Here is a 19811-nt window from a genome sequence, read left to right on the forward strand (position 1 = left end):
ATGCTTCCTGCTATGTGAGCTGCTACCCATGAACAAAAATATTTGTGCTTACAGTATTTTGTGCTCTTTTCATAAAGTCTGTAAGTTTGAATGAGTCGTCAGTACTATATTTTAGACAAAGAAATAACATCAACCAGAGACAGTCTAGAGAAACCCACAGTTACTGTCATTATCAGAATGATCTGAAATAGCTTGTATTTTGGCATTTTTAGCATTAGACTAGTTTTACAACAGCTTCACACACACAGTATTTTAACAGTATTTAACAAACCAGCTTGCAAGTTTTGTGCTTTAATTTAACAATCAACAAGACCCAATTCCACATTACTGTGAACAGCTACATTCACCTACACCAAATGCCAGATGTGTTATTCACTGAGATAGACATGTCAGAATCCTCACCATGGAGATCTGACAGGATATATGATCATGAAGTGCCAGCAGATCATTCATGGAAATCTTCTCTAGACCTCCAACATAGGCCTGCTCCAAGTAATGGAAAAATCTCAGCACTATAAGAACAATGTGAGTGCAACCTTTGTTTTGTGAAATGTTAGAAGCCCTGAACGCCATCCTCAGATAAAGCAAAGAGGCTTCTGATTGCTTTTTACAAAAGTTACATTTACTCATGTAGAAAATTTAAAATATGTACAATATAGTGAAAAAATCTAGAGCTACCTCATTTCTTTATACACTGCTAAAAATAAATAAATAAAAGAAACACATTTTATGTAGCATCAAGTCAGTTAAACTTCTGAAATATTTATCTGGTCAGTTAAGTAGGAGAGGGAGCTGTTAAACAGTTTCAGCTGCTTTGGTTGCACTAGAGGGGCGACAATGAGACAACTCTCAAAACACTAACTTTTTTTCCCCCAGCCTTGTCGTTTCTGACTGTTTTTCACTAGTTTTGTATTTGTCTAGGGTCAGTGTCACTATGACAGCTATCATAGGCTCCAGCCCCAAATAGAAATGCTGCACCTGTAAGAACCTCCCCCCAAAACATACAGCTCAAAAATATTAAAATGCACAGATGCATAATTTAACAATCTTCTTGTAGAGTGTGAGTGTGTGTGAGAGAGATAGAAAGTGTCTGTATGTGTTTTTGTCATGAAATGTACTTGAAAATGAGGGCGGGAAGTCGCAATACAGCACAACACAGGGCTGATATGGTACTATGAGGTCTTTAACTATGAGATCTCGTGGGCAAACCAAAATGCATCATTACGAACCATCTGAGAATTGTTAGTCTGCTTTACCGGGAGCAACAAAGGTACATACAGGAAGAAGGTGCTTTGTTCTGGACTATTTGAGAACAAAGAGCCTATATGATCATTTCACAGCTAGTTACCCCATACAGATCTTGGCACATCTATATTACCTTGCTGCATCCCAGAATGCAAAGCATACTGGCTCAAACTTGTAGTGTACACTTGGTAGTTGGTTTGACTCTATATTAATATTTAATGTATTGACAATAGTCATATTTTAAAATGACATTTTGATGGGATTAACAGAAATATCTGAAAAGCTTCTGGTTTTGGATAGCTTTATGGCCACAGATTCTGCCTTCTTATGCTTGTATTTAAGTGTAATTCACTCACTAATAAAAAGTAAACTAAATCTGGTTTTAAAATAATCTATAGGTAGCGTCAGCATGCAGAAGACCAGCACAGTTACTGTCCCATTCAGCTTGTTTCTGTATACAAATACAGCTTACATGAAGGTACTCCAAGTCTGGTTAAATACACATACTCCAACTTTGCAATTTGATTTCCATAAAAATGCACATAGACACAGACAGTGTAAATCTAAAGATTTTATTTTGTATGACTTTATGTTCAGATAATTAGAAAATGACAACTCCTTTTCTTGTCACAGTCTCCTAGTCTATTAAACTAGAATAGAAATTCCTAAAGCAAAAAGTAACTAAGTTTAAGGTGGTTAAACCTGCACTGGACTGGCTCTCAAAGCCGGGCTAAATGCAGGCACCACAGTCATTAGTGAGGTGAAACCTTGTTTCTGCCCTTCTCCGCCATCAGTCTGGAGTGCGTTTGATCACATTTGCCATAGTTACTTAAGCTACCTTTCCAGGGTGTACCCCGCCTCTCGGTCTACGGTAGCTGGGATAGGCTTCAGAGGCCGACAGAGCAGCGAGCAGTGCATCCAGTTGTAGTCACAGCTCAGGTGAAGACCATCTGTGTTCGCTGGCAAACTTTTCAAACATACATTCTCAAACAATTATGCCAAATTTGGGACAGCCTCTCTGTGGCTGTCCAGCTTATTGTTCTTCACACGTATCGTATGTAGAGTTCCATACAACTGTTGATTTTGTTTTGTTTTCTAGAGACTTATTAGATTTTTGATCAATCTGCTACGCTCACTGTAGGAACATTTATTTGGAATATTCCACGTCAGCGCTCCCTTCAATTTCATCTCAACATTCCAATAAAGAGTTGTGAAATTCCTTTAGACGGAGGCCTGATCCCTAACCGAAACAAGTGTTAAAGAGGCCGAGGCACGAGCAGTGAACGCACAGGCTGTAGCATCAGCTGCAGCAGCTAGCTTCAGTAAAAACTACAGAGCTACAAAGTACATGTGCTTGTGACAAAAATAAAACTACACAGAGAAGTTTCTCTGCAGTTAGATGGACAGTTTCCCGTCTCATCTGAGGTAGTAAATAAGTAGAAATATCATTAAAGGCAAGTACAGAAATGACTCTCCAATATAGCACTCGAGCCTACGTGTATATGCAGGCTGTCAGAATGACTTCTGAACAATTCCCCTTCTTCAGTGCTAAAAACTGCTTCGTGTTAAAACTATTTCTAATGATTGCTGCAAAAGTTACGTGACAATGTAGAGGTAGAAGGTTTGAATTATGTCTGCAACTACATAAAGAACAAATCTACCTTTAAAGTTTCAATATAATGGCACCAAAAGAGTCCAAACAACTAAAAGCAAACAGAAATAAAGCAGAAAGCCACAGTTCCAGGTCTGAGGTACACATCAAATTCAAACTTTTTGAGAATTGTCCTAAGTGCTTCAACCCAGTCACGAGATTAGACACTCTTAGAGAGGCACAACAGTAGCAATTTAAGACAATGTGAAGCCTGGCACAGTGCTAATTAGAGGGGTTTATGAATGAAGGTTGAGGAAAGAGTCATCTAAATGACTCCCTCTCTAAAGATCACATCAGTCACTTCACACCAGCTGAAGACTTAAACCATTCCACCAGCCCTGACACATTGGGTGAATGTCAGGTAACTGGGTCTGTTACTGGAGGCTTCTTGTTTTGCTGTGACACCATCCACTCTTTAGCTGCTTCCCCGTGTATCAGCAGCAAAGGTGAGACCAGGACAAGAGGGATGAGGGTGCTTATAGTGCTAATTTTATCAGATTCACAGAGTCCAGCACCACAGCCACTGAAGAACGGTGTTAATAGCAACAGTGAAATGGGTAGAAATGCTCCACATGGATGTTCGTGCTCGGTTCTAACGGTGCTCACATCCAGTGGTCCAGTTCAGAAAAAAGAAAACACAGGTAACAAGGTGGAATGTGAAGCTTCTGCTTAAATCAGTTCCCAGCTGCCCCACGTCAGGTCACGAAGCCAGGGCGGCCACCGTCCAACCAATACTTCCTACCATTTCCAGCAATCCCTTGATTCACACGTGTACATTTAAAAGGTTTCTCGTCATGCTGTGGTCATTGCAGCAGCAGCCAATGAGACAAATAATATTAAGCTGACTTGAAAAAAAAACCACACCCAAACCTAGAAAACATGGGATCCAGTGGTTTGTTTAAATATTCCCCATAAATATGAAAGTAACAGATTTTTCTCTGTAATACTGCATCCTGTTCATACTGGCCGTTAAATGACACCTCAGTAATGTGTTTCAGCCTGGTAGTCTGTCCAGAGTGGAGGCCACTTTTCAGCCCCTCTGGGACAGACTCCAGCAACCTGGACTCCAAGATGGTTTAAGAAACTGAATAGCTGGAGAGCAAACTGTGATTCACCCAGTTGCTCTTTACAACTCAAAACCAGAAATATTTGGAACAAAACAGGTAATACTGCACAATGAGTTCATTTTGCTCTAAGGAAACTTTGTCTTATCAGTTCCTATTGTGTCAAATATTCTGGCTCAGAGTCAGAACATTTCGAAACCTGTTTCCCCATCGGTAACAGTGGAGCAGCCCCCCCCCCATGTGTTTTGGCATGTCTTCAGTGAAAATAAAAAATAAAAGATAAAACCATATGTGTGTAGTGTTTATGACTAAATGTCCCTAAGCTTCTAAAAAGGGACTGTGTTAATGGTCACAAAGCTCATTCTATTTCAATTGTGCTTCATTTCCAGTCAGATGGATGAGATGTTTGATCTGACAGACATTTCTACAGGGTTGCTGAAACTTGAAGCGGACAAAATACGCTTCATTTTGAAAGACAATAACTTGTCAATATCGTGCGGATGATGCACGGCATTGACAGGAAGCTGATCCAAATGTCAAACAAACAGGTGCTCTGAGGCTTAGTCTTTTCGGTAGTGCTCGCTCTCTGTAATGCGCCAATGTTTTCACATCCACCTGAGTAAGGAAGGTGTCCTTTCCTCACAGATGACAGGCTCAGTGAGAGCAATGAGCAGCACCTGTATTAAGTGCATCTACTGTTTCTAGATGGAGAAGTATAAGTATATTTTGGTTGCAGTTAAAACATCTACACCTTCTTAAACATTCAAGCTTACTTTAAATAATGAGGTAATACTGCTGAGGTGATTTGTTGCGTTCAACAATAACTAAAACAAGACATCTGTTTTACAGTAAAGACGCCGTTCCTTAATTTGACTATTTTCATGAACAAAGACATCGAGCACTGCACGGGGACAGCTGCTTACTGCTGAAAGGCCTGGTAGTAATGAGGTAGGGAAGTGGATGTGCTCATAGCAGGACTGCTGTATGCCTGAGGTAGTTGGGTGTGGTTGTGGGGCCCAGGGCCCTGTGGCGCATTAGCCTGCGGAGACTGGAAGAAGGTGAACGGCCCTGGAGCCTGGGAGGACAGCCCGGTGGAAGAGGATGGAGAGCACGCGGTGGTGGTGGTGGCAGGTGGATAGCTCATCACTAAGCTTCCCATCCCCATGTGAGGGCTGTACGGTGGCAGGCTGAAAGGTAAGAAGCTCAGCAGGGGTCCCAGCTCCATGTTAGTGGTGCAGGACAGCTCAGCTGAGGGCACAGCAGGGCTCCTGGACATCAAGTGTGGGTCAACACCAGCACTCACCCCTTCAGCCAGAACGTCCCTCTGAGGGGAAGCAGAAGTAGAGGTAGAGGAGTTTACTGCACTCAGGTGAGGCGTGGGGGCACTCTGCAGGTCCAGCAGGAAGCTGTCCACGTCGCCACGAGGATATGAGGTAGAGCCGTGGTGCTGGTACCGTGGCACGTTGCTGTAATGCTGCTGCTGCGGAGCTGCCGATGGTGCCAGGTGGTGGTGGTGGGGTTGGGAAGATTGAGAGGGCATGTGGCGAGCCACACCCATGCTCGAGGACAAGGAGCCCTGAATAAGGCCATGAGGTTGGCCCATGCCAGGGACAGGACTGGCCATGTGGTACGAGGAGTACATTTCCCTGGAAAAAGTCTCCATGGGCTCCTTGGAGACAGAGGCCATCTCAGGGGTGACTGGGCTGGGCTCCTCTTTTACTGGGCACATAGTGGAGGGGCTCAGTGTAGCCACAGGAGTGCTGGAACTACAGGGTGGCATCAACCCCGTCTCCTGGGCATGGCTCTTCTTCAAATGGCGAGTCAGGTGGTCTCTGCGGCCAAAGCGTTGGGCACAGCGCGGACACAGGAAGTCACGGCGTCCTGTGTGCACCACCGCATGACGGCGCACATCCTTACGTGTGTAAAAACGGCGGTCGCATCTCTCACAGGAGTACTTCCTCTCTCTTACTGGCACCACAACATTAATGCTTCCCTCTGACGGTGGAGGCCTGTCAATATGGCCACCCAGGTGCTCCAGCAGGGAAGGAGCAACATCTGAGCAGGGCAGGGCTGCTGCAGCACTGTGAGCTGCCACGAGGTGGCGTCTGTAACCTAGCTGGGTGTTGTACTGCTTCCCACAGTCCTGGCAGTGAAAAAGCTGCCGAACGGCAGGATGGCTCTCCTGTGGCTGGCTCTTTAGATGGTCTTGCTGGTGGAACATGGTCTAATACAATGGTGGGTTTCGGCTGTGCTGCTCAGGGACTCTGGCCACGAGCCTGCGCTGATAAACACAAAACTCATGAGGAGACGGTACTATCAGCCCACGGAGTTCGGATCGTTTGTTAAAGTGCACGATAAATGCTAAGTGCTGTCTGACGGTCTCTTGCAGCAATGACTAGAGGTCTGTTCTGCCTTACTGGGGCAAGCCTGTGTCCAGCACTTGGTTTCTGTGACAGCAGCTGCCATAGCAACCCCAAAAGGGCTGTTGTGATGAGGAGCTTTGGAAGCTCAGACTGGGTCTGTGTGTTTCCTGAGAAGTGTTCTTGTGTTGGCCTGCAGTCTAATTTAGCATTCAGTAGCTGAATGACAGGAAGCCCGGCATCTTCACAGACCTGCAAAACAGAAAAGTGCAGGAAAATGCGTCAGTGTGTGCACATGAAACCTCTGGGCTTAGATGGCGTGCAGCAGACGTCACATGACAACTACAACAACAACAATAGTACCACAATATATCACCAAAAGATGGTTCTCTCTGAGCTCAAACACTTAAAGCTACAACTGTTAAGTTATTAGACTACTGTTCTCGTTTGTACACACACAGAGTTATCAAAGCAATTAAAACTGTTTTCTGTTTAGCTGATACATGCCTACTCGTGTATGCAGTGAGGTAATCATATACATGACATTGGGATTTGTCTTTTGTCTTGCTCTTTCTTTACTGTGCCAGAATTTTAATAGTTTCAGAACACAAAAACAGGTAAATCATTTGTGCCAAAGGAGAAACAGTTTAGACATGAGCTGCCAGTAGAAGGACAGAGGGTTCACCTTTATTAGAGAACACATAGTGATAGCACATAGACTAGACACAAACGCAGTGAGCGAGCAGAGGGAGACACCCAGCAAGGAGGCTCAAGTTAGGCTGAACGAGCACTGCTGCATCTAGCCATGCAGACATTTCTGCATCTTTGCCATTCAAAGACACATGTATATGGTTTATTTTATGTAATATTAAATACTGAACTGTAAATTTTCAAGAAGAAATTTTTTATTCAGGGGTTTCATAAAAGCCTTATTTTTAATATATTTATTACTACTTGGGAGAACACACGAGGTTTAAGTCAATGTCAAAGAAAACTAAATAAACATGCAATCTAAACAAAATGCATCTTTACTCTGTCTTTTTGGAAGGCTTTATGAGTTTTGTTTATTTCTGTGTGTTTAAGTGTACAAGTGAATGAGTGAGTTTGTGTCTGTAAGCCCTTAAAGGAGAATGCGGTAGCTCCAATGAAGAGAAGCAAGCATATCAGCATTCTGAAGTTTGCCCTGTGCTTTGATGCAATGTTTCTGTGCTGTTGAAAACAAGACGTTATGATAGAGTAGACATTAATATTTACTGTCCAACCTAAAAGCACTCAGGTCAGTGTGTATATGAACACAATTTAACTGAGGCAGTATTTTATATTATTTCACTTTCAATCTGAAAAAAAAAAAAGACATGAAAACCTTGAAATAAATTACACACCGTGCCCCATTTTTTGCCCGTTTGCTTCCACAATAAGATGGCTGACATCAGCCTTCAGCAAACATGTATCATGACCACATTAAGAGTTTATCTGCATATCTTAATGCATCTTCTGGATGCTTACTGCAGATTTTTCTCTGTGTAAAACAAAGAACGGTGGATGGAACAGCTACAAAGTTTGCTTGTCTTCATGTCGGAGTTTGTTGATCAGGTGCTTTGATGAAGAACTTGGCTAGTTTTTCCCAGTAAAGGTTTTAATGGTGATTACGGGAACAGCGCTAATGTTTTGGACACGAGAAACACATTTTCTTTCACTCAAGCTGAGTTCACAAAGTATCAAAGCAAAGAATTTGTGTCTAAATTTTTTTTATAATTAAATTATTTGAAATACCCGATGAATCACTGCGGCCCTAGTTGCATGCCCACGTGAGGTTTTCAGACAAATTCAGGTCGTGGTAGTCTACCATGACCACCGTGACCTGGATGACTAAGAACCTACACTGACATCTTAGGGATATTTCATTACAATGTTTTTGTTTTCGTTCAAGTTTTCTCTTTCATCCCTCCCATTTGCCCTTTTCCATGGTTTTCTTACTTCTTTCACTGCACCGATCACCTGTTTTCCTACACAGTCACAAACAACACCCTCGATTTTTACACATCTGCATGGCACAATCACACACACACGCACTCAGTGTCAGCACATCCACTACAGCCTCACAGACAAGTGCGTACATGCTCCATCCATCTATTCTCTTCCACTTATCCTTGCCAGGGTCGTGGAAGCCTATTCCAGCTGTCCTAGAGAGGAAGGGTATTCCCTGGACAGGTCGCCAGGTATCCGCAGGGTTAACACATAGAGACACACAAGCACTCACACTCACACCTATGGGCAATTTAGAGTTTCCAGTTTACCTATCCCCACTAACTGCATGTCTTTGAACTGTGAGAGGAAGCCGGAGTGCCCGGAAAGAACCCATGCAAACATGGGAAGAACATGCAAACTCCACACAGAAAGACCCTGGCTTGATGGTGGAATTGAACTCACTGTTGCCTCACACCTCTTGGTGTAACAGTGCAAACCACAGTGCCACCGTGCTACCCTTACTCATTTCCATTAGTATTATTATACTCACAGTACATTCGTAATGTAACAATGTAATATATCACTTGTTCTTGTGGGCGACCTACACTTTGGACTAAATGAAGAAATGGACAGGACCAAATTCTGTGTCGATAATTTTTTATAAATTGATGTCATCAATTATGCTGATGAATCGTTGCAGCCCAAATGGAAAGTTAAAGTTTTTGTACCACAAAATGTTTATGCAAATTGGAGATGGTTGAGCAAACAGCCCAAGTTGATTTGAGATGGAGTGACCCAATTAGGTGGTGAGGCACAGAGAAAGTGAGGCACAGAAAAATTAGATTGGATAAATAACATTTTTGTACAGAAAGGAAGCCAGCTAATGTGTCTCTCTGTGAATGTTGGATAGAAACCACCTAAGCATAGAAAAAAGTGCTTATATAAATGAGTGTGTGAGGCATGTTGTATAAAGCACTTTGAGTGCTCAGGTAGAGAAGAAATGGAGGTAGACTCCATTTACCAAAATGGACAGAGAGCACAAGGATGTCAAACATCTGTCAATTCGTGAGCTCAAAGTCTTGATTTTTTTTCCAGCTTGAAAATAATCAACAATTCTTTAATGAGGTCTTACAAAATTGTGCTTGCTCATGCCGTGAATGTGTCACAAGTGTTGCAAAGATTAGGCTTTAACTAACCCAATTTTTTAGATAAAAACGAGATGACAATCATGGCTGACTGCTATCCTTATTCAGTATCACCTGACTCTAATATAAGCAAGTTAACCAATCCGTTTTTGCCCTCAACTATATTTATTACTGACCATTTCCCTAAATAAATTCATGAATGGACGGGTGTTGTTTATTTTTAATATTCAACAATTAGTTGGATTTTAATCTTGATCACAATTTTGGCTTTCTACAATTAAATGGACATGATGGAGCGATACTAAAAATGAGTGTTCCAAATACAGAACACAAAGCAGAAGAAAATCAAGCACTCCCTCAGACAGCCCCTGATGACATGCCTGCTTGTGCCAATTAGAGCTGTCCCCTGCAACATGCAGCATGAAGATTCCTGGACTAGTCTGGACGAGTAACACTATGTTCAAAGACAGATAAACAACTAAATTCACACGTCTGACACAGCAGAAGCTGAAGAGATTGTCCCTCAATGTGGATCATGATCTGTTGTTTAGACATACTGTGGCCATACTGGGAAAGTGACACTAAGCAAGACCAAATGATATGCAAAGCATGCTCTGGAGTTTTGCCTGCACTGCAAAACAACAACTAATTCAACAACAACAACCACCCCCTGAAAACACACAATAAAGTGCAGTATGAATGCATGAAGACCAAGAAAAACAGTGCAACAAGATGAAAGTGAAAGGTGTGCTATCCGGATTTCATTTGGGTAAAATCTTTTCATTTATACTTTTTTTCTTCTATGAGATGCACTCAATTTGTTTAAATGAATGGGAATTGCTTTATTTTGATGCAAAGATTTCTGCAAAAATGAAAAATGTGAATGCAGTGTTTATGACATGGAAATAAAAACATTTTTGTCACCAAATTCAATGAGTAATTGTCAAAAATAACCACAATCGAAGTACTGATAAAAATAATTGTGATAATCGTTTTGGCCATAATCATGGAGCCCTACTACTCGCAATGTGTTGATGTCAAAGTGATTATGGCAGCTACTTATGACTTATTAGGAAGCTCACAGATTATTCTCTTTATGTTATTCTCACATTCACATTTGTGAAATGTGGCTATGGGGTCAAAGCCTGTGATCAGTCATCTCCGTCAGCCTAAACCAGTGACCACTGCGTGTGCGTTTACATGTTTGGGCCCGTTAGCGCAGTAATAACCAAACGTGTGCTATATAACTTCTCTAGTTAGTACATGCAGTTTTACTGTCAAGTGCATCATTAAGTTCACTTGACACATACAAATTCACGAGCAGGCTTTGGTGCTGCGCTAACTGCTTTTACTCTGTGCAGAGAGTAAGTCACGTTTTTTTCCCCATTTAAAGCATTTAAACCGTGATGCTAGACTAAATATTTTATTCCCATGTATAAAAATGTCTGTTCACTTTCAATAATGTTGTTGGTAAATATATTTTTAAAGCGTTAGAATTCACCAATGTTTATTTTCATAGCTCTCGCTCAGTTTCACTTGTTTAGCTGACACTGTGACTGGGAGAAAGTTGGTGCTTTTACACGATGCTCGCTGAACACGAGGTCCCTGTTCTCCAAACTTGGACGGAGGCACTGAATGAAGCTGACACGAAGAGTAGCGCCGGGATATCGCAGTGCCATCTTGTGGGTCCTAAGTATTGAGCTGCAATTAAATTAATTTCTGCCTAATAACTTTCAGTTCCTGAACTCAACTATTAAGTACCTTCCTGGTGAAGGAGCCAAATTGATGAGTTGACGAGCGCCGGGAAACTGAGCCCACGCAGCTTTGTGGACTGACAAGAGTGGCGGGGGGGGCGGGTGGACAGGGTCATTACCACATCGGGCTAAATATGACCGCTAGCCTGCCTGCGTTTACAACATTCGGCGGTGGATGTGAAATCAGGTCTAGTACTTGTGTATTACCATGTTTATTGGGTCTATAATACACGTGCTTTATATCAGGGACATCCATAGACTGGTGTCAGTGCAGCTAAGGATGAAGTCCCGATATTAACCGAGCCAACAAGCTGATTAAACAACAAAAGATGAACGCTTCACTAACTTGCGTCGGAGTTTGTCTCGCAGGAGCTAACTCACATACTTTGCCCAGCAGCGTTAAACTCCAGCCCGGCCGATCAGACGAGGGATCGGTGGTACTTACCGACTGAGCCTAGGTCCACCTCTCCGTCCAGCCTCCGCTCCGACTCCATGTCGACATTTTGCAACAAGTTTAAAGGTGTTTGTTGGACTTCGGGCCTTGACTGCTAAGCGCCGCGCTGGAAGCCAGGCATTCTGGGAGAGTGACGTCACACGGATTTAGAACTGTAGAAAACGGGCTGTGCACACACACACACACACACACACACGGAGATTCAGAATCGCGCTGCTTTTGATGTGACCACTGTTGACAATTTAAACGTAGAACTCACTGAGCAGTGTTCCTGAGTTTGTTTAAACTAGGCATCATTGTTAAAGCATAGTTGGCACAATCTTCAGTCCTAAAAATAGGAATCATTTAAATATTGCCCCAGCAAAATGCCCTCTTGGTGCCCATGTGGGGCTACTGTGAGCAGTTGTCCACAGTGGACAGATCAATGGTCAGGGCTCTTGGGCGCCAATTCGAAGTGTTCTACTGTGTGTCTTTTGTTTTTTTTATCTAGGTATGGTTTTACTGTATTGCCACTGGTTTTGGTATCATAGTCATGTTGAAAAATGAGCTGTTGCCAATCAGATACTTTCCATGTAGTATTGCACGGTGCATGAAACTTTGACAATACTTTTCTCTATTTATAATTCCATCAATTTTGACAAGATCTCCAACACCTTTTTAAATGGGCTGACAATGAGATGGAGTTGTTGCTGCCAGTAACACAAAAGTACATAGTTGCAAAAGCGAGTGAGAATTAAAGAATTTGAAGAAAAGCTATCTGGAGCATGTACGAACTGATATTAATCTTTAATAGGGTTGTCAAAGTTGAGATCAAACAAAACAACTGCCTCTGCCATCTTAGTTTAATTGGTCACATGACTGCATCGTATGACTAAAATACGTCATCGTTTTCGAAAGCCTCCGCGTTTTCACAGTCCACACTGCCACGTGAAAATGCCGTTTTCAAATGTATGCACTTTGAGGAGCATTTTCAAAAAGCCCTGTTTTCCTTGACCAAAACGCAGCCTCAGTGTGGAGGGAAGGTCAAAACTGAGAGAAAAAGATGCGCTTTCAAACAAAAACGTATTAATGTGGACATTACTAGAAACCAAATGTGCTAGCTACTTCAGTCACTTTAAAGTACAATTTAGGTTCTTGTTCTCACTGTAGCAAAATAGTGCTGACAGATCTAAACTTGAATTAGCCCTTATACTTGTATGGAGGAGCAAATACTACTGTATGGAGAAGAGCCCTAACTATCACTTCATCATAGTTTAATATTGAACTGATCAATTGGGGTAAAAGAGGTATGTCAGCAAAGGTTTTGGTTGAAATTTAAAATACAATGAAAATAGATTTATCATGAACCTTGTGGCAGGGTGTGGTTGGTGGCTCAGCTGCAGGGGAGGAGTGGAGCAGTGGGCTCAGGGTGTGGTGTCAGGGGAGGCTGTCAAGGCAAGCTGAGGCCAGTATGTAAATGTGAACCCAAATGCAGACTCAGACAGGACAGCAGGGATTAGGTTAACGAGACTTTATTTATAAACACAAGTGAAAACTGTACACAAGGGAATTATGCGTGGTGCATGAAACTTAAGGGATCTCTGAAACAGAGGGAAAGAAAGCTTAGAAGTGATACTGTGGTAAGGAGACAGGAGGAGATGTAACCGGAATGCCTAGGGGGGAGGCAGTGTTGGCCGGGTGAGTGTCCAAAGGGATGAGAGTGAGCTGAGAGTACATCGTGATGATTCAGTGATCCGGGACTGTAGTGGCAGGAGGGTAGGGAGGTGAAGAGTGGCGAGTCAATGAGCAGCAGTTAGAGTTTCTAAGGTTGACCAGCATCCAGGTGGACACAGAGGACTAGAGAGCACTGGTTTTAACTGGTCCAGAAACTCAAAAGGTGGGATGAAACCAAGGCAATGAAGGAAGCTTCAGCTTGACCGCTGAAGGGCTGATGGTTGTGTCCACTTCAGAAGGTCAGATGTAGCATGGCAATAGCTTGCAAGAAGTTGGATGTCCTTAGCTGCAAGCCATACCTTTTGTCCAGGAGTGTATGTGGGAGCCAGAGCGCTTTGCTGATTTGCATAGTGATGTTGTGGGACGATGGACTGAAGCAGCGTCTCCTGTCCGTGTCCAGACTCAGTGACAACGGTGCAGGTGGTGCTGGTCAGATGGTACCGCAAGATCGACCTTATGTTCCTGAAACAGTGGTGGTTGATACCCTAAGGAGGCTTCAAAGGGAGACCGAGCTGTAGCAGAGGAGGTAATGAGTTATGTGCATGTTCCACCCAAGGAAGATAAGGTGACCAAGCAGCAGAGGGTGGTTTTCAGTTCTTTATTAAGGCATTCTGTTTGACTGTTAGTTTGTGGGTGATAACTTGAGCTGAGGCAGGGTTTATCTCCAAGAGCGGAGCAGAAAGTTTTCCACACCTGTGATGTGAATTGAGGGCCTGAACACCTGTTCCACTATGATTCAGGCAGTCTGTGGTTGTGGCAAGCTTGTCTAATGCTATGAAGTGTGCAGCCTTGGAAAATCTGTCAATGACGGTGAGGATGGTAGTCTTTCCTCATGAGACAAGTAGCCCTGTGACAAAGTCTAATGCTATTTGCGACCAAGGCCGGTGAGGTGTAACCAAGGGCTGCAACAGAGTCGTGGGGTGCTGAGTGGAGTTTTTAATAGTATGCGCAGGTAGTGCAGGCTGCCACATAATCCCTGGCATCCTCGTCAACAGTGTCCCACCAGAAGTATCTCCTAATTAAGGAAGGGGTCCTACCTCTTCCTGGATGACATAAGAACATGGCTGTGTGGACCCAGTTCATTGCCACGGGGTGTGCAGCTGCTGCAACATTGTGCCGATTTGCTGGGGACCAGAACGTTGGCAAAGGACTGCCCCTAACCCAGTGTCTAAAGCATTTAACTCCACAGCAAATGGTTTGTCAGTATCAGGATGAATCAGAACTGGTGCTGTAGTGAACAGATTTTTTTTAACTTGGTGAAAGCAGTGTCTGCTTCTGGTGTCCAGGTAAATGGAACCTTGATGGAAGTGAGGCGTGTTAAGGGTGAGGCTACCTGACTGTAGTTACCTATGAACCGTCTGTAGAAGTTGGTAAAACCCAGGAACTGTTGAAGATGCTTCTGTGAGGCAGGTGTTGGCCACTCCTTGACCGTTTGGACCTTGGCTGGATATTCCTTTACCTGCCCTCCTGCCAGGATGTAGCCAAGGAAAGAAACAGGGGGAGTGAAATTCAAATTTTTTGGCCTTGCCATTGTGGCAGCACAAGGTGGGAATAAAGTAAATACTCTTCACAGTTTAAAAGACAACGCCACCCTGGGAATTTCACCCAGAGAATACTGGAAGTAACACTAAATCACCAAAAAGGCACTTCGGTCCGCTATACTCAGTACAGAGATGAGGTTCAATGATAAAACAGTTTAACAATTTATTAATATATTATTTAAAACAACGTATAAAAGCACAATCATAACTATCAATGTACAAATATGCAAAAAAAAAAAGATATTCAGAGCTGAGGCTTACCAGTGGAGGGGCAGGGATGCCACGCACAAACTCAAAAAAACAGAAGAAAACACACCAAGACACAAGTGCAGCACACTATCACACACTCACACTAATAAACTAAACAAGGCAGGTGTGTACACTCAAAGGATCCCACCACTAAGGCACCCTAGTCTCCTCCACGTTGACACTCCGCATCTGAATAAAAGAAACAAAGAAAATTTTAATATATTACAACAAAACTAATATGCAGGGCTGGGGGATAACCCAACTGCAGGACCACACTGGTGATCTGCAGCTAGAAAAAGGGCCTCCCACCAGTGGCGTAACAAAAATCCAAACTCCAAATCAAAACAGAAAAACAACATACAATCTAGATAAAACTAAAATCTGGAGCAAACGGAATCGCCGTATTGCTCCAACTTGCCGTCTGCACGACTATAAGTTAATCATCCGGTCAATCAATATGCACGCCAGCTGACTCCCATAACCGGCATGCATATGGCCGCTGTCCACGCCGACGTCCACTTTAAAAGGCTGGCAGCAGCAGGAAAAGTAACCTCGCAACAGGAACAGACGGTAAAAGCAAAGCAAAGCAGCAGCACTTCAGTTAGCGTAGCGTGGCGTGGCGTAAAACTAAGGCCCACACTTCCTGCAAAGCATAAATAAATCATTACTATAAAAGAAAAATAAAAGGCAGAGATCGTGACAAAATTGAATTACGTACCGAGTAAGCCGCGTCATGAAACATGAGCAGAGTGGCTCATAGGAGGCTTCTACAGCTACGACCTAAAAACAATATCTGTTTACCACCAAGTAAGGTAATGTACACACTACAATGAGTAAACACCTACCAGCCGCGATGGAGGCTTCAGCAGGGTAACCTGCAAATGATCTCTGCAACACCAAGGGAGGTCAGGTGACCAAAAAGGAGATCACAGGTAAGCGATCCAGGGACGCTCAAATGGCCACTATTTATACTAGCGCCCCCTAATGCGCCAGGCTGAAAGTGGGTTAAACCGAGGAATAACATTCATCCTGCCACACCATACAATTTATTCTCCAGGAGGCGCTGAAGGACGCTGGTGTTCTTCAAGTGACTTGGAAAAAATCAGCATATCATCCAAATATACAAGGACAAACCTGTTCAAAAAGTCCCTAAGGACATCATTCACTAGTGCATAGAAAACTGCCAGGACATTAGTTAGGCCAAACAGCATTACTAGGTACTGAAAATGTCCAAGTGGTGTGTTGAATGTGGTCTTCTATTTGTCCCCTTTTCTAATGCAAACCAGGTGGTATGTGTTGCAGAGGTCTAGTTTTGTAAACACTGTGGCACCTTGAAGAGGTTCAAAAGCAGAATTTATTAGAGGAAAAGGATACTTGTTTTTGATTGTAATGTCATTCAACTTGTGATAATCTATGCATGGCCAAAGAGTTCCATCTTTTTTCCCCACAAAAAAGAAACTGGCCCCTACCGGAAAAGAGGACAGGGAGATGATTCCAGCCGCGAAGATTCCCGGATATACTTCTCCATGGCCACTCATTCAGACGCAGACAGGTTGTACAGGCGGCTGGTAGGTAGCAGATCCCTGGAGGAAATATATCACGCTGTCATATGGTCTGTTGGGTGGTAGTGAGAGAGCCTTTTGTTTGCTGAATACCTCCTGTAAGTCATTGTATTCTGATGGGACGGAGGTAAGATCCGGTGCGGTGCCGTGTATGGTATGAGGGTTTACCGGACCGTGTGGGCAAGTGGAGGTGAGGCAGTTTGAATGACAAAACAGACTCCAGCTAGCAATTCATTGACCAGACCAGTCTATATGAGGGTTATGGAGTCCTAACCAGGGGAAACCGAGAATAAGTAGGGTGTCAGGTGAATTAAATGTGAAAAAGGTAAGTAACTCTCTATGATTACCTGATGTGACTAATGTGACAGGTTCACTTTGATGAGTGATGTGAGCAAACACTTGATTATTTAGGGCTTTGGCTGGTATGCGAGGTTCGAGCATGAGGAGTGGAATGTGCAACTGTATAGCTAATTCAAAATCAATGAGATTCTGCACCAGAATCAGGAAGGGCCTGAGGGGGTGCGTAACCTGGTTAGTATGCAAAGACACAGGGAGCAGTAGCTAGGGTTTAACATTAATAATTGATCCGCCCACGATTATCCCCGAACGTACCTGTGGGTGGAGCCTTTTATACATTTGGAGCAGGAAGCTAGGAGTTGATCAGACGAGCTACAGTAAAAACATTTGCAGATGCAAAATCGTTGCTCCCGTTCCTCGGGTGAGAGCTGGGACCGGCCAGTTTACTTAGGTTATGTTGCTGTATTGCAATAGTGGTTTGCAGATGTGTTCTCCTCCGAGCCCGGATGTGCAAATCTCATAGAGTAGTATTTTAAAACGCAGCCTGGTGTAACAGTGTGTTCACTGCCATACAGGTTACCTGAGGATAAGAGTCAAATTATTCGGAGAGAATTGGCCAAAATGCTGAAAATGGGGGTAATAGAAGAGTCGGACACCGCGTGGTGTAGCCCCATAGTTCTTGTAGTACAGAAAGATGGGTCTATATGAGTCTGTGTTGACTACTGCAAGGTGAATGAGGTGTCACAGTTTGATGCCTATCCCATGCCCTGGGTTGATGAGCTCCTGGACCAGTTTTACTACACTGGATTTGACCAAGAACAACTGGCAGTTTCCCTTCTCTGCAGAGTCCAAGGATAAAACAGCCTTCTACACTCCATACGGTTTGTACCAGTTGTCCCAGCCATTTTCCAGCAACTCATGGACTGGGTGCTGCATCCACATGGTGCATATGTGGCCACCTACTAAGATGACGGTGTCATTCTAAGTGATACCTGGGGGGAGCATGTGCAGTTGGTGGCTGCAGTCCTGGTGTCCCTGAGGCAGGCAGGGCTCACGACCCACCAAAAAAAGTGTGCGGTTGGACGCAGGAAGGTACAGTATCTGGTGTACCTCTTGGGAGGCAGGCAGGTCCGCCCTTAGATGGCTAAAACAGCACCCATTGCATCCTGCCTACATCCCAAGACCAAAAAAGAGCTCTCTTCTCCTCCTTAGCCACCTGTTTGGATCATGCCCCTCCAGTGGAGGGTGTAGTGGGAGGAGCAGTGGTGTCAGGGGAGGCTGTTCCACACACCTGACCTCATCGTGTCTAACCCATTTGAGGTGGATGCAAGGACCTGAGGGAACAGGTGTGTGTGATGTGCAGCAGAGGAGGAAGCAGCTGAAAAACTGCTGCAAAGAGAAATTCAGCAAATACAGTCATTCACCATACAACGCTATATGCGTGGGTCATTGTTTTATCACAATGTATTTAAACCCTTTGTTTGTCTGTATTCTTTGTTGCGTCATCCCTCATGATTCCCGATGTGTGCCCTTCTGTTCTGTGATTTGGAGGTTCTGTGCTGGCCTCCAGAGTCCACCAGGTTCAAATCAAGCTTCTAGAGGTGTCACGCCTCTGGCCCCACCAGGCTGGCTGTGGCAGTCTGCATGCCAAATGAAGAAATATGGTAGTGATCAGCATGAGGTTTTTTTTAATGCAATTAAAATACTTTTTTTTTATATATGCAATTTTTTTCCAGCTTAACCAGTCATGTTTTCCTGCACTTTCAATAAATGTATCATCTATATAAGCAAGTTGTCACAGGGTACATATGCTGTAAACAACGTTTTCATGTGGTACTTGTGAAGTTTTTTATTGTCAATACAATTATCAAAGTATCAGTGGTCATTTTTATTATTTGATAGATCAACTTTTTTTTTGTCTAAAAGCATGTTTAAAAAAAATATTCCCTACAATGTCACATCCTCAAATAACAAATTCTTCCCTAATCGATCACTGGCTATTTAATCACAGATCCAATGAATTTAAGTGTTCACTTGTTTGTGCTGGCATTTGCCCATTTTTTGATTGATATGATTGAATCAGCATTCAAAAACAACAACAACCCCCCCCCCCTAAGTCTCTTTACTTGGAATCATTCCTCAGATATTCTCGTCCATGCTGACATGACAGCATCACACAATTATTGTAAAGTTATTGGCTGCATCCATGATGTAGATCTCCGATTCAACCACATCTCAAAGGTGCTCTAATGGGATTTAGATCTACAGACTGTGGAGAGCAATGGAGTACAGTGAACTAATTTTCATGTTCAACCCAGAGGAGAGTGAATGTACGGAGGGCAGCAGGCCCAAAAAGGATACTACTCCATACTAGTACACTGTCTCTTCACTAACCCCACAGTCATGTGCAAATGCTGTTTGTTGACTTCAGCTCAGCATTCAATATGATTATGCTGCATAAGCTATTGAGCATCACCACCCCCATATGTAACTAGCTGATGGACTCCCTCATTAACAGACCTATGTTTGTGACAGTGGGAAACAGAAGCTTTAGCAGCACCATCTCTCTCTCCATCAGCTCCCCTCAGGCTGTGTCCTGAGTCCACAGTTGTTCATGACTGCTGCGTTGCATATGCTTCTAATCTCATCATCAAGTGTGTAGATGTCACAACAGTGGTGGGTCTCATTAAGGACAAGACATCACCACGAACTGTTCTCCTTGCTACCCTCTGGAAGGAGGTTTTGCAGCATCAGGATGAGGACAGACAAATTCAGCAAATTTAATTCCCCAAGACATTAGACTCTTAA

At 43.4% G+C, this 19811-nt stretch overlaps 1 protein-coding gene across 1 annotated transcript; it reads right to left on the bottom strand.

Moving 5' to 3' along the window:
* Nucleotides 1–1829: 1829 nt before the first annotated feature.
* LOC134618648 (zinc finger protein PLAGL2-like) lies at nt 1830–11767 on the bottom strand. The gene is made up of 2 exons (XM_063464135.1): nt 11633–11767; nt 1830–6572 (listed from the first exon to the last, which is right to left on the bottom strand). Exon 2 carries the CDS (start codon nt 6179–6181, stop codon nt 4880–4882), a length of 1302 nt encoding a protein of 433 aa, XP_063320205.1. The 5' UTR covers nt 6182–6572; nt 11633–11767; the 3' UTR covers nt 1830–4879.
* Between the last annotated feature and the right edge of the window lie 8044 nt (nt 11768–19811).

Source organism: Pelmatolapia mariae, linkage group LG20 (assembly GCF_036321145.2).
Source record: "Pelmatolapia mariae isolate MD_Pm_ZW linkage group LG20, Pm_UMD_F_2, whole genome shotgun sequence".
NCBI lineage: Eukaryota > Metazoa > Chordata > Actinopteri > Cichliformes > Cichlidae > Pelmatolapia > Pelmatolapia mariae.